Source organism: Emydura macquarii, unplaced genomic scaffold (genome assembly GCF_026122565.2).
Source record: "Emydura macquarii macquarii isolate MOO-44397 ecotype Brisbane River unplaced genomic scaffold, CSIRO-AGI_Emac_v2 contig_1363, whole genome shotgun sequence".
NCBI lineage: Eukaryota > Metazoa > Chordata > Testudines > Chelidae > Emydura > Emydura macquarii.
The window spans coordinates 2770950-2788920 of NW_027131500.1; the positions used below are offsets into that span (position 1 = coordinate 2770950).

The following is a 17971-nucleotide window of genomic DNA, read 5'->3' on the forward strand; positions in this document are numbered from 1 at the left end:
GAAATCCTTTCTGCCACCACAACAAAGAGCTGTGTGATCTTACGGAGGGGTTTTATCCTTTCAATGTAGAAGGTCAAGGCCCACCTGACATCAAGGGTGTGCCATCTATGTTCCTTCTTAGATCGATGTGGTTTTGGAAAGAACACTGGGAGGACTGTGTTTGGTTATTGTGAAACTGAGACACCACCTTGGGTAGAAAGGCAGGGTTTGGCCATAGCTGGACCTTGTCCTTATAAAACATTGTGTACGGTGGCTCTGACGTGAGTGCTCTAATCTCAGAAACCCTTTGTGCTAAGATAATTACTACCAAGAAGGCCACTTTCTAGGAGAGGAGCAGTAAGGGGCAGGTAGCTAGAGGTTCGAAGGGTGGGGCCGTAAGCCTTGGTAGAACTAGGTTCAAATCCCAGGGAGGTGATGGGTCCTGAATTTGAGGATAAAGCCTCTCTAGGCCCTTAAAGAACCTAGCTGTCATGTAGTTGGAGAAAACTGATTTCCCTTGGATCGGAGGGTGAAAAGCTGAGATGGCTGCCAGGTGGACCTTTAGCGATGAGATAGCTAGACCCTGGGTTTTAAAGTGCAACAAGTGGTCTAGTATAGACTGGACTGACACTTGGAGAGGCACGATTTTATGGCTTGATGCCAAGCAACTGAATCTTTTCCATATGGCCAGATACATCACTCTAGTGGATGTTTTTTTACCGCCCATCCTGACTTGCTGGACCTGAGATAAGCATGCTTTTTTGTCTTTGTTCACCCACTCAGCCTCCAGGCCGTCAGGTGCAAGGATACTAAGTCCAGGTGTAGGATCTAGCTGTGGTTCTAGGACAGGAGGTTGGGCCAATGTGGTAGCTCTGGGGGGAGTGGGCTGATGGGGGAGGGGGATGGTTGACAGCTCCAGCAATGTGCTGAACCAGTGCTGAGGCGGCTACACGGGAGCTATTAGGCTCACATCCACCTTGTCTCTTGATCTTCAACAGGACCTTGTGGATCAGCGGTGTTGGCGGGATGGCGTACATGAGTGTCCTTGTCCACGAAAGAAGGAAGGCATTGGACTGTGAGCCCTTGTCGAGCCTGTGGATCGAGCAGAACTGATTGCACTTCTGATGCAAAGAGGTCCACTTGGGGAGACCCCCCACTTTTGGAAGGTCATGTTGGCCACATCTGGATGGAGTAACCACTTGTGGCGAGGTAAGAAGGACTTGCTGAGGAGGTCTGCTATGGCGTTCCTGGTCCTGGTGAGATGACATGCCATGATATGAATATTGTTTCAAATGGCCAAGTTCCATTAACACACAGCCTCTTGATATAGGCCCAATGAGCGAGTTCCTCTCTGCCTGTTGAAGTAGAAGATCACAGTGGTATTGTCCGTCAGAACCTAGACTATTCTGCCCTCCATACAGGGGAAGAATACCTTGCAGGCCAGACATATTGTCATGAGCTCCCTGACGTTTATGTAGAGGTCATATTCTTCTTGCGACCAGATCCCTTGGGCGCTGAGATTGTTGCCAATGTGTGCACCCCATCCCAGGTCTGAGGCATTGGACACTAGGGTAACTGAAACAATGAGAGTCCTATAGCACCTTAAAGACTAACACATTTCTGCAGGCATAAGCTTTCGTGGGCTGCAACCCACTTGGTCAGATGCATGAAGTAGAAACCACAGATAGGAGCTATATATACATCCAAGGGTGAGAAACATAACAATGGGGAGGGCAAGTGATAAAGTCAATACAATTAGGGTAGATGAGGCCTATTCACAACCATTGATTAGAAGGTGAGAATGTGTGAACAGTGACAATTACTTCTTGTAATGAGATAACCATTCCAAGTCTCTATTCAGACCCAGTCTGATTGTGTCAAGTTTGCATATGAGTTCTAGCTCTGCAGTTTCTCGTTGAAGTCTGTTTTTGAAGTTTTTTTGTTGAAGTATGGCAACTTTCAAGTCAGCTACAGAGTGTCCTGGGAGATTTAAATGCTCTCCTACTGGCTTATGGATGTTACCATTTTTTATGTTTGATTTGTGTCCATTTATTCTTTTGCATAATGACAGTCCAGTTTGGCCAATGTACATGACAGAGGGGCATTGCTGGCACATGATGACATATATTACATTAGTAGAATGTGTAGGTGAATGGTGTGGCTGATGTGGTTAGGGTAACTGAGGTAACTAACCCTTTGAAGGGCATACCGTGCATCATTGACTGTGGGTCGGACCACCAGCTCAGGGATGACAATGTGCAGGGGTAACATGACCACACGGTCCAAACTGTGCCTGCTCGGGCTATACATCGAGGCTAACCTTAACCTGAACCTTAAGTGTGCATGGTATACCATGTACATGCAAGCCACCATATATCCCAGTAGCTTGAGGCAAGTATGGGCTGGTGTGAGGGGAAAGGTTTGGATGTGCCTGATGAGATCTGACATGGCTCGGAATTAAAGCTCTGGGAGGAAGGCTTTGGCTTGGGTGGAGTCGAGGACCGCTCCAATGAACTCTATTTGCTGAACCAGAAATAACGTCGATTTTTGCTTGTTTACCATTAGCAACAGGAGGCAACAAGTGGACCTTATTAGATTTAGGCTGTGCTGGACCTGAGACTGGGACTTATCCTTGATTTGCCAGTAAGGGTAAATCTGCACTCTCTGACGTCTCAGGTATGCGGCCACCACTGCCATATGCTTCATGAATACCCTTGGGGCAGGAGAAAGGCCAAAGGGCAGTGCTGTAAACTGATAGTGGAAATGACCCCCCATGAACCCGAGGAATCGCCTGTGGCTGGGGAAAATTGTGATGTGGAAATATGCATCTTTTAAGTCAAGGGCAGCATACCAGTCTCCTGGATATCTGTTGAGACATCACAAGTCTAGGATGGGTCTGAAGCCCCCTTTTGTCTTGGAGATGAGGAAGTAACGGGAGTAAAATCCTTTCCTTTGCATGTCTGAAGGAACTTCCTTTATGGCCCCCACCTTCATAAAGGTTTCTACTTTCTGAATGAGAAATTGCTCATGAGAGGGGTCCCTGAAGCAGGATGGGGAGAGGCGAGGAAAACTACAGGGTGTAGCCCGCTGAAATGATGTTGAGGACCTAACTGTCCAACATAATCTAGGTCCATCCAGAGAGGAAGGGCGAGAGGCAGTTCAGGAATAAATGGGGAGGTGGATCCTAGGAAGAGGCTGGAACACTGCCAGGTGCATGCTCAAAATGGCTGATGTTGCCCACTTGGGTGTTGAAAGGGCCATGGGTGAGAAGTGGAAGAGGTCAGGGTAGGGCAACGGTGTTTAAAACCCTTGTCCTTATCTTTTCTCCTATAGATGCTGAAGCGAGGAGGGTCCTGAAATGTAGGCTGCTGCTGTGGAGGGCGAAATTGCCTTCCTGAAGCCTGTGGTGTGTAAAGGCCTAGCGAACACATGATAGCTCTAGAATCTTTTAACCCATGGAGCCTAGCATCAGTCTGAGCCGAGAAAAGTGCATTGCCATCAAAGGCGAGGTCCTGAATAGATTGCTGCACCTTCTGAGATAAACCCCATGACGGTAGCCATGAACACCTGCACATGGAAACAGCGGAGACCATAGATCTTACTGCCGAATCTGCTGCATCCAATGCTGTCTGAAGGGCAGCTCTAGCCACCGCCTTGCCCTCTTCCAAGATGACTGCAAAGTCCTGTGCATGCTTCTGTGGCAATATCTCTCAACTTTCCCAGGGAGTCCCAAATGTTGTTGTTATATTATTATTATATACTATTATATTATACCTTCTCAGCAATGCCTGATGGTTGGTGATTCTAAACTGAAGGCTGGCCATAGAATAAATCTTCCTTCCAAACAAGTCCAGCTTTTTTGGAGTCTTAATTTTTTGGGGTCAAACTTGCCTGACCCTACCTGTCCCTCTCACTGGTGGCAGCCATCACTAGGGATCACAGGGGTGGGTGTGTAAAGAGATACTCAAACCCCTTAGCCAGGACATAGTATTTCTTTTCGGCCCTCTTTGATGTTGGTGGTAGGGAAGATGGTGTTTGACACAGGGCCTTGACCCCCTTCATGTACCAATAGCGCGTCCTGGGCCAGCGTCGCAGCTACCAGCACATCGAAGAGATTGTCTGTGGTTTCCTTGTGCCCCTCTGTCTCTAAACCATGGTTGGAGGCCACCCTCTTGAGGAGCTCTTGGTGATCTCGGAAGTTGTCCAGTGGGATTGAGGACCCTGTGTTGGTGACTGCCTCATCAGGGAATGAAGAGAATGATGGCAGTGCCAGGGGGTAGCAGGTGGGATCTCCGCTACCTACAAGGGGGCTGATGTGCTTGCCCTCTCCTGAGGTTCTGTGTCCTGATCTGACACCGAATCCTGAGCCTCTTCTGGGGTCACCAGTACTGCAGAGTGTTTTCCGATGACCAGTAGGAATCAGGTCCTGGTCCTATGGGGAACCCCCATGGGTTCCAGCCTGACCATTGGACAGGCCATTGTCCCTGGGGTCAACCCAACGTTGAAGGGCCAGCACCGAACGATTGTGTCTTTGGGAGCTGATGTTGGCTGGTTCAGGGGCTAGGTTCCCCTTCAGAGCCTGAGTAGTAGGTTTCCTTTCCTGGAGACCAAGGAAGAGCTGACAGTGCCTCCACTTGGCTACAATGCAGTACTGGTGAGCGGTGCCATGGAGAAGGGGACTGGTGCCAGGAGCCCCAGGACTGGTGGCATTCCGGCAAGTGCTGATGCATGATGAGTGACGCAGTGCTGGGGAACAAGACATCGGAAACTGATGCCAGGAGTCTCATGCTCGATGCCGTGTCACTGGGGACTGGTGGATTGGTACCAGGGAGACTGCGATCGGTGTCGCTGAGATGGAGGCAAGCGTCTTGATGCGGGGGACCGAGAGTATGACCTCGGGGATCAGTGCCGTGAAGGGGGGGACCTACTCTTCGGTGGTGAGCAGGGCCACAGTAATATGGAGTGGCGCTGTGGCCATTGTGGAGGTTCCATCGCAGGTTTCCCTTTTGACATCGGTGCCTTCCCCTTCTCCGGTGCTGAGGGGTGTCTAGAGGTGGGAGGTAATAGGAGGGCCATCAAATCTTTAGCTGCTTGAAATGCCTCCAGTGTTGATGGTACCACCAGTTGGAGGGACCCCTTCCACTCCCCAGAGTCGGGAGTGGCTGTATCATTGGGCTCAGTGCCCTGGATGGAGAATCCAGTTCTTCTTGTCCCAATGAAGGCAGCTGGCCTGACAAAAATCCTGTGCCCAGCCCCGTTTTCTTGTTCTTCTTCGTTGTGGGGATGGGAGCGACCCCATCCAAGCGCTGTTCTTCTGTCGCTTCTTCGGAGATGGGGAAGAGGAGCGGCGTTGAGAAGGGCCCGATGCTGGTGGTGTGCTCTGCACCAAAGCCAATGTGCTCAGTACCGAGTTGGAACGGTGAAGCTCTGAGGCCGGCTTCAGTGATGCCTCCATAAGCAGGGCTTTCAGTCGGATCTCTCTATCTTTTTAAATTCTTGGCCTGAAGTCCTTGCAAATCCTGCACTTGTCCTTCATATGCATTTCCCCCTGGTTCTTTAAGCGGCTGTTGTGGGAGTCGTTAAGTGGGAAGGCTTATTACAGGTAGAACTAGGTTTGAAGCCCAGGGAACTCCCCTCTCCTGGACGAAGGTCCCTAATGGGACTACTAGTACTATAACTATTAACTATATACAGATAACAGAAAGAAAAACTATACTATAACAACTAAGGAAAAAACACTGAGCACTTGCAACAGCAAGAGAGAAGGGATTCCAGTAACCGTCATGGGTGGAAAGAAGGAACTGAGGGGGCACAGGCTCGGCAGCCTGTCATATATTGCGGCAGGAGTGCGAGGCTCCAGAGGGCGCCAGAACTGGCCCTATAGATACTGCTAAGGGAAAAAAATTCCAGTAGCTGTGCACATGGGTGCGCACACACTAGAATGGAATCAACGTGAGCAAGCACTTGAAGAAGAACTGTGTGCACAGCCAGGACTTACTAGATCTATATCAAAACAATTAGGCTGGGGGGACGGGACGGGACGGGACGGGGACGGGAAGAGTATTATGTGATTGCTGCTCCATTATAGCAGTCTGGAAATAAGGGTACTAAATGGGTTCTGCTATTACATGGCAGAGCACGAGGTCTTACAATGGGGATATGCAGACACAGTATTAGGAAGGAAAGCCATGTTTCTATGATGCTAATATATGAAAAAAGACTCATGAGTTCGCTATTATTTCTTTGATTCTGTGCTACAATATGAACAAAGTATGAAATGGCAGCTTTAACCATAATGAAATAAGAACTCTTTTCTGTGTCATAAAACATAACATACAAGTTGTACATAAACAATTTACCAGTGACTTAAGTTATCAAGATCTAATTAATTCCTGTATATTATTTTATGTATTAAGAAAGCAGGTAAGACAGATATGCCATTTGTTCATTATATGGCCTAAATAATTTAAATAAGCATCAGTTACTAGAAGTTAACGAAGGCTAGACTGCATGTTTAATGCAGAAACATTAATCACCCCAGTACCCATGTGAATCACATATGGAGACATAAAACTGCAAATAAAATTTGGTTCTGCTGTGTATTTTCTTTGCACATGGCTGACGTGCTGCATAGTTTTCAATGTGCTCTAAGCAATGTTGTTAGAACAAAGCATTTGTTAAAGTTTTAGTGTTCTTTACCTTTTCCAGATAGGTGTAACTCCATGTTTTTCCATCTGCAAATACTCTAGATACAATTCTTCCCTGCCCATCATAGTCTACTTTTTCACTAGTGGTTCCACGCTGAATGCTGCCGATTTGACCTGTAGATGAATAGGTAACATTGACAGCCATCAGCTTGCTGCTTGGCAGCCAGAGGGTTGGATGCCCTGATGTGTCGTAGGCAATCCTCAGCAGAAATTTACGGTGGTCATCATAGATCTTTTCTGTCTTTGTGGTTCGATCAAAGTCGACTGAAAGGAGGTTTCTGCCATTAACCTTTTATAAAACAAACAAGATGACAAAATAAATCATGTTGTTCAAATACCAGCCACCTATTACTTCCTCAGAGTACCAGCTATTGTTTAAACACCATTTATAATGATTGATTCCCTGTGTCAGTAAATTAATTTAGCAACTTCTTGCTATAAGTGCAAGGCTTTAGATTAACTGCTATTTTAAAAGGTTTCATTAAGTAGAGAGACAGACTGGCATTTGTTCAAAATCTTTTCAATTAAATTATTTAAGGTTTAGTCAACAGTTAACAAAAAACTAAAGTATATGCATTGACAACTTGTATAATAATTGGTGCCACTTATAAAGCACATACCCCTGCTTTTAGATAAGCAGTACAAAAAATGTGGGGCAATGACTAAAAAGTTAGTAAATGATTTGGTGAAACATATGACAAATAACTTCATGGTCGATTAACATTAATCACTGACACTTAAAAAGTGAACAAGAACTCAGCCCTTACCCTTTACTGTGAGCACTACCAAAACAACTAGTAAAAGTTAAGGTTTTGAAGTTAGATTTAAACTTAAGCACATAGAGATTGCCACACTGTATTAGAATCGCAATATTTAGTCCAGTATCCTGTCTATGACAGCATCTAGTACAAGATGCCTCCAAGGAAGATGCAAGAAACCCTTAGTGGATAATAATGAAATAACATGTCCACAGAGGAAGTTTATTCTAACCCAGGGATCTACTAAAGGTTGGATTATGTCCTGAAGCATGATGTTTTTAATAAAAACAAACAAACAACCTTTCCATTCTAACTATGGAACTTCTCTTTGTACATATACAAAACCCTTTGTTGAAGCCCGTGATAACAATGAATTCTATAAATTAATTATACATAGCATCCATTTTTTAAATTTTTAAATGTACTGCCTTTCAGCTTCATTGATTGTCTCCTTGTTTTTGTATTATGAGAGAAGGCGAATATAATAAATGTCTGATTTTCTTTTTCTTTACTATTCATACTTTATATACCTCTGGCATATCCCATCTTATTTACCTCCTTTCTACTCTAAACTATCCCATTCTTTTTTAATCCAGTCTATAACATTTTTTGCTTCTCATCTCTCAACCCCCTTCATATGTGTTATTTCCTTTTTGAGTATTCCGTGTGAGAATGAATCATGGATAACCAAGATAAATATTCAGCACGGCAAAATGATAATAAATGGGAAAAAGGGGCAAGATGGTAATTTGTATAAAACAGTTTTAAAGATCCCCTTTTTAAATTGACACATGCAGGAGAAGAGAGGACTATGAGTAAGGGGTGAAGAGAGATAGTCCAACATTTGGAAAGGAGCAAGAGAATATGCTGATCAAGAAATTACAGGAATATATTTCTTTTTCAAGAGTGCACATGAGTGAAAATGTAATCATTTTGAATTTTATCCTTCAGCTAATGTGCTTCAAAAAGATGCATGTAAATTAGATCTTCATTTTTGGGCTAATGAGTATTAAAGAGCTGCTGATGGATTACAGAGAAGTTTAAAAAAAAATCCAAACATTTTCCAGAGACTCAGATCTGCTTATGTATCATATCTTTCTCTATTTCTGCTAACTTATTTTTGTGGGATCAGTGGCATAAAAACAGGATCTTTGTTCTCACCCTCTGAACAAAAATCTTGTTTCCATGTAAATTGTCTTGTATCAGACAAACACAGATGCAGAATTGTTATTTAATACACCCAATGAGCTATCTAATATTCCATAGATATACTTTCACAAGTAAGTGTTCTGAGGGCTTGTCTACACTTGAAACACTACAGTGGCGTACTCATGTAACGCTTCCGTGTAGACACTCCCTATACCAATGGAAGGGGTTCTCTCACCAGCACAGGCAATCCGCCTCTCCAAGAGATGGTAGCTAGGTCGAAAGAAGAATTCTTCCATCGACCTAGAGCTGTCTATACCAGGGGTTAGTTCGGTTTACCTAGGTTGCTCAGAGATGTGGATTTTTTACATCCTTGAGCGACGTACCTGGGTTGATCTAACTTTTTAAGGTAGATCCAAATTGATTCTAAAACCAGTTTAAATCTAAATATGGCACACTCCCATCTGTCCCACTTCCACTGATTGAGGGCTTTTGTTGTTTTTATTTTCAAGTAGGTTTTTTTATTCGATTTTCCTCCTTTTTGGATCAGGTGATTTGCCAGAATTAGCTTTTCTGTAAGCAATGCTCTTTATCTCTTGGTCTTCCATTTGTTAGCCTTCCCCAGGCACCCTTCTATTCACCTTTGTCTTTCCCTTTTTTTTTCTTTTCCCTACTCTTTATTTTGTTCTTTGGAATTCTCAATAAAACAGGAGAAATTTATCAATAGTCCACAATTATGTACATAACTGGAAGATCCCAATGCATTCTATATATGGCACAGATTGTAAATTATTTTGGGATTATGGATAGATTTGAAAACTAGTAGATAAAAAGCATCTTGTAGTGTTATCTACTGCAAGTATAATACAATGAAAGTGCAATATGCACTAGCTCGTATATCAGCAATACACTTTGTCACTGTCTTTGCATACATCTTTTGTCTTTGCAGGAAACTGTTATTGATATATTAGTAGAGAAAAGTTGAGTGCCTGTTTTTTGTTCTTCCTTTTCTTGTTCTCATATCTCCATTCTTATGCATACTGTACATCAGCCTTTGCATACTGTGTGTTCACACAAACAAATTTTAAAAAAAGATTTCAACTTTTTTCTCTAGGGCTTTTTTTGTTTCCTTTCTCTTCAGGGCATTTTTCTCTCACCAGCTTCTTACTTTTCTCCTCCTGCACTATTTCCCCCAAAGGTATTTGCTCTTTAATTATTATTATTTTATCTTAATTTCTAATCTCTTACTCTGTTTGTTCCCTATTTTGACAAATCTCTCCCCCACATCTGCCTTTCCCTCAACTTCCTCTCCATATCTCCATAACCTCTGCAAGGCTGTAATAGCTTGCAGATCTTCTCCCCTCCCCTTTGCACCAGAGCGAGGAAGTCTGAAGAATATCACTCCACTTCTGAGAGATGGACTAATGAGGATTTCGGTTTTGCTGATTCTGTAATTTATTTCGCCATATTACATTTTTTGGCATCAAGCCAAGTTTAAGTTATATTGTCTTAGATGTCCAGAGGCCTTTGGGCAAGAGAACCCTATAAATATAATTCTATCCTCCAGGCCTCCAAGAAGATTTCACATGTGATTCAGTAGGGTCTGCTAGTCTACTTTGTTGCACAATGAACTGGCTATGAACCAGAGAAGCCAAATCATTGGTGGGGGGGCAGTGGAGATGAAAGCTACATTGAAGAAGAGGTGAGGAGGAATAGGAGATGCAAAGGTGTTTTTCCTTTTTTTCTTAGTCCCTAAAGAAAATTTTTAAATGGGATATTACTATCACTGGTTAAGAGGAGCAGTCTGAAGTCATTCACCTTTATTTGATGAACTACCAAGATCTATTTAAAAGAATTAGGTGCAGTTCCAATAATAATTCAGATCTCTATTGTGGTCTTGAGGAGGTCTCCTGGCAACCCAATTCTGAGTGCTTAATCTATGTTGTCTTTACCAAATGGCTGTCGTAAATCATAGTTTGCCTGCAACATACATTTTGCCTGCTGTATGATAAGGAGAAAAAAACCTAACAAGATGGTAAAAGGCACATGTTACAGGATCATTTTGGGAAACAAAATTAAGACTTTTCTTAAACTCATCGACTCAGAGATTTTAAGGGACCATCGTGACTATCTAGTCTGACTCCCTGCACACTGCAGGCCATAGAACCTCACCTACCCACTCCTGAAATAGATCCCTAACTTCTGGCTGAAGTCCTCAAGTCATGATTTAGAGACTAAGTTACAGAACTATATATTGCTGCAACTTTCAGTATTTTTTAAAAAGACCAAGATCCTAGGATTGCACTAGTGTAATGGCATGAAGTGTTACAAAATATACTAAGTTATCTTCAAATAAAGGAATCTGTGATGTTATCAAGATTCAAATTCAACTGGCTTCTCTATCATGATGACCCACAGATCTACCTCTCTACTCCAGACCCATGTCTCCTTCTATCCAAACTAAAATCTCTGCCTGTATCTCTGACATCTCCTTGTGAATGTCTAGACATCAATTTAAGATTAACATGGCTAAAACAAACCTCCTAATCTCTCCCCACCACCAAGTCCTCCCTATTATCTCCTTTCTACATCACAATGGACAATACCATTCTGCCTGTCACTCAGGCCTGTAACCAGGGGATCATCTTCATCTCAGACTTTTCTCTCTCTCAGTCCCCACATTCAGGTGATGTCTAAATTATGCAGATTCTTTCTGCATAACATCTCTAAAAGATGGCCTTTCCTATCCATCCACGCAGCAAATCTTTCATCCGAGCTCTCATCATCTCACACCTCAATTACTGCAACATTCTTCTCTCAGGCCTGGACAAATGCATTCTTGCCCCACTCAGGTCCATTCAGAATGCTGCTGCACCATCACTTGACCGTATGACCATATGACCTCTCTCTTTGTATCCTTCCATTAAGTCCCCTCCCCCCTTGTCTAACACATCAAACATGAGATGGTGCTATTCAAAGCCTTTCATGGCCTAGCTTTCTTTTGCTATTGCTCACCTCCAATCACCCATGATGCCAGCCCTTGTTAAATTTTCATATAAGCACCTCCGTGCTTCTCCTATGCTACCTTCACATTTGGAAGGCACTCCCCATAAGTATCTGCATAGCTATCTCATTATCTACCTTCAAATCCTTCCTCAAAAATCTCTTTTGTGTGACTGCTACAAAAAACTTGCCAACAGTTTGGCTGTTGGTGTGCTGAGACCACAGCCTACCTGCTGACCAATACTGTCTCATTCTTTCCTTGTACTCCCCCCATCTGTCTGTATCCATCTGTTTCTTTTCTTATACTTAGATTGTAAGCTTTTTGGGATAAGGGCCATTTTTTGCTCTCTATGTCCACAGGACCTAGCACAATGGGATCCTAGTCCATGACTTGGTAATGCAAATAATAATTAATGTTGACTCATTTCACGATATTAGATGCTAAATTCAACGAAGTTATAGAGCCCATGGAAAAGACAAGAGCCATTAAAAAAAGAAAAACTCTACCCAATAGGTAAAGTAGTAAGCATGGCTACTTTCAGCTCTATTGTGGGACTATATACAGTACATATTCTGTGGCTGTGGAATCGCAATTCCCATTGAATCATGCCTATGTTACCATTCATGAACACCAAAAGCAGTCGATATCATACATACTTAACATTTACTCACCCGTAGCTTTCGGCCAAACACGTTGACCTTTCCCTGGGCTTGTTCTTTTCGGAATCTCCATTCTACTAAGTTCTGTCCATTCTCTCCTGGGAGAGTCATGTTTCTTTTTGCTACTGTTGGATTGGCTGTGCCAGCTAGAACGTGCGGTTCGGTCTGATAGTGTGAATCCATGCCACTGGCATAGATAATTCTGAGGGAGCCATCATAACCAATCTGGTAGCTGTTCCTTAACTGATCTGAAAATGAAACAAAGTATAAAAACATGAACCTACATGGGTCAACAACCTACATGGGTTAAAATTTGGATTTTTTCATACATTTACATAAGCAATGTAAGTACATAAAGTCTTGACTTTATTACTGATATTTACTTGACTGAAATAATTAAACATGCGGGGTGATGTTTTTAAAAGTATCTAAGGGCTATATTCACAAAGGGAACTTAAGCATTACAATGCTCTGCGCCTAACTCCTAGGCCCTCCGCCCCCCCAGTGGAACTACAGCCCCAGACACCCCAGGCATTACAAGTGGAGAGTTAGGTGCCTAAGAAAGGGATTAATGGAAGCCAGCAAGCTGAGCGGGATGCAAGATGAGCTAACCACCACTGAAATACAGAGAAAAGGGGAGAGGTTTAAGGCCTAGATCCACAGAGCAATTAAGCATCTAATAGATAGGCTACAAGGAGTTGCTTTCCTCCAATCAGGAAGCACCTAAGCCAGAGACACACATTCTTCCCCCAATTCTTATAGCCAATAGCCCTGTGGTTAGGTCACTCACCAGGGATGTGGGAGATACAGGTTTGACTCCCCTCTCCGCCTGACTTGAAGCCAGGTCTTCCATATGCTAGGTAAGTGCGGTGCCCTAACACCGGACTTGGGTATTCTGGGGTAGGCCTTCCTCAGTTTTTCCTTTTGAAGCTGTTCCTCTTGGTATAAATAATTAAATATTCTTTGCAGCAGGGACATGAACCTACCTCTTCCACATCCTGGGGAGTGCCCTAACCACAGGGCCACTGGGTATTCTGGGATACACTCTCACTCTGTCTCCCTCTTGTGAGGGGACAGGGATGCTCAGAGCACACTACTAGACTGGGCCCAGCGGCAAGGAGACAGGCAGAAGAATGCCTCGTTTGAGAATCCTGCTGGGACTTAGGGATGAGTTAGTGCACCAACTGGCTCAGCAATATCAGGACTTGGACAGCTTTGCGCAAGACCAGCAGCAGAAACTTAGATGCTTAGGGGACTTTAGGCACCTACAGAGTTAGGCTGCAGCTGAGCAGTGGTTTTGCGAATATCAGTGGTGCCTAAATCCAATCTTTAGGCAAGTCCCTTTGTGAATCTAATTCTAAGTGACTAAGGAGCACAAATCCATTTGACTTGCAATGGGACCTGTGCTCAAAGTTACTTAGGCACTTTGGAAAATCACACTTTCAAAGAGTAATACTTTTAGACTGTCATAAAATATATTCTTTACTGTATCATTATAATTTTATTTGCATAATACCAAGTACACTGTGACTGCTGCTAGAACGTGCTGCTGTAGCTTCACACACTATCTTAAATCTTAGATCCAATGACAAATCATTTTTTAACTAATTCTTTCCCTATTTTTCTCCCTTTCTGTGGTGTTCCATCATTACTTACTGGTAGACTAGGTATTCTCTATGCCTGATCCCAAAGTTTGTTTCCAAAACCAAGAGATTGTTGGTTAGATAATGAAGTAGAGTTAATTACATCCTCATATCTACTCCCTTCCTCTAACATCCTTAGAACTTCAATATTTTCCCTAACATCTGCTGTGCTAATGTATCCATTTAGGCAGATGATCTGAATACATTATGCACTGGGAAAAAAAACAGGTTTGCATTTTAGTATCTGATAAGTACCTGTGGTGTTTATTTTGTTTACAGTACCTTGAACCATGGTATAGAAAGAATCAACTGATGATAAGTTTGAAGTGATGCTGACATCTTCCTCTCTGCTAGATGATTCAATGTCCACTGTAATGGCCCTTTCCATTTCCCCATGAAGGTTAGTGACCACTCCAGTTGGAAATGTAACATTTGTGAGACGACCCTCACTGTCATAGCTAAAATAAAACACGGTGCAAAATAAAATGATAAATAGCATGAACAAATTGTTTTCACTTACAAATAAAATAAACGGAAATATCAGCTGCTGATATTGTAAGGAATGTTTGCTTTCTGTGCATGCTATATGCACAGTGAAGAATTCAAACATACTTTGAAGTAGTCAAAAGCCTGTTTAACATACAGGAGCCTCAATGGTGATAGCAAGAGCAAACAGATGGATCTCCAGCTCTGCATATTATTCTTTGAAATGGAAGCAAAATCATGTTGCACATCTAAATTTGCTGTTTCAAAGGAAATATATTTGGCGGTGTAATTCCTTTGCATTCAGCACTCACTTTCTATTACCACAGTAGATTTATTTCAATGTTATATTTATATCAGGAGTTCCCGGAATTTTTCATAGCATGGACCATATCTTAAAAGAGATTGTCTCATGGTCCATTTCCCCACCCATCCACAATTGTGCATCTGACCTGCCCTCCTGTTTCTCACTGCTTAACAACTCTTGTATTACAAAGAAAAGTAATATTAGAAAAGTATTTAATGTATTTTTAGCTGTCTTTCTGAAACTTAGCCAGAAATGAGGATAGCCAGCATATGAGGCTAGTGAGAGTCTGTGGACCATGGACAACAATGAAAATGGCTGTATTACATTAAATCATATATAAAATACTCTATTTTCCTGCTCCACATGTATTTCTTTACGATAAATATGTATATAAAACATCTATAATGGAAATAAACATGTGGTTTCTGAAATGTGCCTTTTCCCATTCTTATGTTAATTATATTTCACTGAGTGACATGCCCAATACTGTAGACAAGTGGTTCTGAGCCAGGGGTACATGTACCCCGTGAGGGTATGTAGAGGTCTTCCAGAGGGTACATCAGCTCATCTAAATATTTGTCTAGTTTTACAACAGGCTAAATAAAAAGCATTAGCAAAGTCAGTACAAACTAAAATTTCATGCAGACAATGATTTGTTTATACTGCTCTATAATCTATGCACTGAAATGTAAGTACAATATTTATATTCCAATTGATTTATTTTATAATTATATGGTAAAAATGAGAAAGTAAGCAATTTTCAGTAATAGTGTACTGTGACACTTATATTTTTATGTCTGATTTTGTAAGCAAGCAGTTTTTAAGTGAGGTGAAATTTGTGGGTATATAAAACAAATCAGATTGCCAAAAGGGATACATTTGTCTGGAAAAGTTGAGAGCCACTGCTGTAGACAGTAGAGGAATGACATGGAGAAAAAATATAATACAAGTGTAAGTTAAAAGAGGATTTTACCAAAACAATTAGTTATGGCTTTTTCATCAGTATTTTTCAATAGCCTACTAAGAATCCTAGATCTCAATAGCTGTCGTAGCTGCTGGCAGAGCAGATCTTAACAGAGAAGTAGCAGATAATCTCTATGAAGACAGGAAGGTTCATGATCAGTTGAAAAGGAGATGGACATTAAGACTGATGAATAGTCCTCATGCCATCTTGATGACAATAGTCAGACTAAGCTAGAGCTGCATATGGGTTTCATTTTACACTTAATTCTTCCTATATATGTGAGTAAAGGTGCAGTGTCCCCCTAACTGACCATAAATACTATATTTCTGAATTAATTCATGCCTCAACAGTTGCTCTCCCAAAAGCACTAACTAGACAACACTGGTTACACTCCCAAAGATTTCAACCCTTCAAATTCAAATCATTCAGAGAGGTAGAACTGCAATAGCTTTCAACACTCCATAGGAGGATGTTTATGGCCCTCCCATTTTTTATTATTAATGAAAACAACAAATACATTCTGTTTCTGTAGGGTGTCCTGCTTTCCTCATGGTGAGCTCAGGTCTTTCCCTAGCATTCTCTCAAATATCCCTCAATTCAAGGGACATATACAGTTTACACCCAAAGTACCTACAGTCTCTCAGAAAGCAGAAATCATTACATTGACATTACAGAAAATGCTCTCTACCTTAAATAAATGATTTCCACATCATTCTAAACTATCAACTTAAATCAATTTGCACAGATATTTGCTTTATCTATCATAAATACCACATGGGATTAAAGTGACTGAAAAAATAATACTTCAGTTTTTCAATTTGGTTGCTTTTGGATTTGACAGCACTCTGCATATTGTCAATTTCATCCCTTCACCTCAGTCGATTTCCCCTATTTGTGAACGATTTTCACACAGCAACAGGAGACAGAAAAACTTTTAAAAAATAGGGAAAAGAGGTTGCAAAACCACAATAATCAAGAGGTGGACTCATACGTTACAATTAACTATATTTCAAGTTGGCAGTATTTCTTCAAGTTTCCAAGATAAATATATTGTGCATCCTTCATTTTGTGTCTTCTTCATATATTCTGTCTTACCTTTAGGACTTGGCAGGTTGAGCAGTATTGTGTTTATGCAAGAAAATGAGCCAAACATATGCTTTAGTTCAAATGACATCTGTTAAGAACACCAATCCAACCTTCAGTCTCATCCTTCAGAGCCATATACTTAATTTTCTTTCATGAAAATCTTCCCTCTCCATCGCCCATGGGAATGTAAATACTCTAACATTCTTTTCTAGATTCTGCTTTATAGCACAATGTTTTAGGGGTTATTTGTTCAAATGGTTTTGCTGGGAATTATTTACTAGCATTCTTTGACTTCGGTAGCCCAGAAGCAGAGCTCATTTCAAATAACTCTCACTCTATCTACAACCACAGGTCACTCTTTAAAGGACCTTTGCACCTACAGAATCATGATTTTATACGTATCACTTGATTATAACTCTGCATATAACATTCCTAAGTGTAAAGCACTGAGGTTGTTCTGTACATCAGTGGCAGTTGACATTTCACTTCTGTAAGGCTGACATGGGTCTTACATTCTGTTCTTGTTTATTCTGACATCCAGGGAGAGTTAACTGGGTGCAAAGAAGAATGCTTCCTTAACGGTCCACACCTGCCCAGTTTTACTCAGCTGGAGTGACAGTCACACTGTCCTTGCTGTCAGTCATCCTCACTGGTGCAGGGAGTGAACACTGTTTCCCCTCCAATTACCTCTCCTGGCTACTAGTGGTGATGCTTAGGACTGCTGTCCTCCTTTCTTACTGCTCACATCACTGGCTTCATTGCCTCTGCTGTGCCTCTCAGTGCAGCAGAGTGGATCACAGTGGGAAGGGGGAATGAGAAAGCAGTCCAGACCAGCTGTGTTTGGGCCTAACACTTTCTTATCCTCCTGATCCTGTAGTGTAGCAGCATATCCCATTTCCATGAGAGAACCATAGGGCACAATGTACCTATGTGGGAAGACGTGTCAGGACCTGATGGTAGATGAGGAAATGTTTGGAGGAAAGACAGATTCAGGGTTGCACAAATTGGAGGGTAAGCAGGCTGCACCAAAGAAAAGTCATAAAAATACAGGGAAGGGAAAATGTGGGCTAGCAGAGAAGAGGAGAGAGGCTGAGGTTAAACAACCTAGTGGTAGGAAAAGAGCCTCAATAGAAATTGGAACTCAGAGACAAATGGAGGGTGGAGGGGGAAAAGAAAGTAATGAAGGTAAACACAGGGAAAGGACAATCTTGTAACTAATGCATGGGACTTGGAAT

The 17971-nt window shown here is 42.1% G+C and overlaps 1 protein-coding gene across 1 annotated transcript in view; it reads right to left on the reverse strand.

The window, feature by feature from the left end:
- TENM3 (teneurin transmembrane protein 3) overlaps window positions 1–17971 on the reverse strand; it is a 569896-nt gene that overhangs the window by 12121 nt on the left and 539804 nt on the right. The window contains exons 29-31 of the mRNA XM_067551693.1: window positions 14179–14354; window positions 12266–12501; window positions 6679–6975 (exon numbers count right to left, since the gene is read on the reverse strand). Of these exons, the coding sequence (XP_067407794.1) occupies window positions 6679–6975; window positions 12266–12501; window positions 14179–14354 (709 nt within the window). The remainder of the gene's footprint in view (window positions 1–6678; window positions 6976–12265; window positions 12502–14178; window positions 14355–17971) is intronic.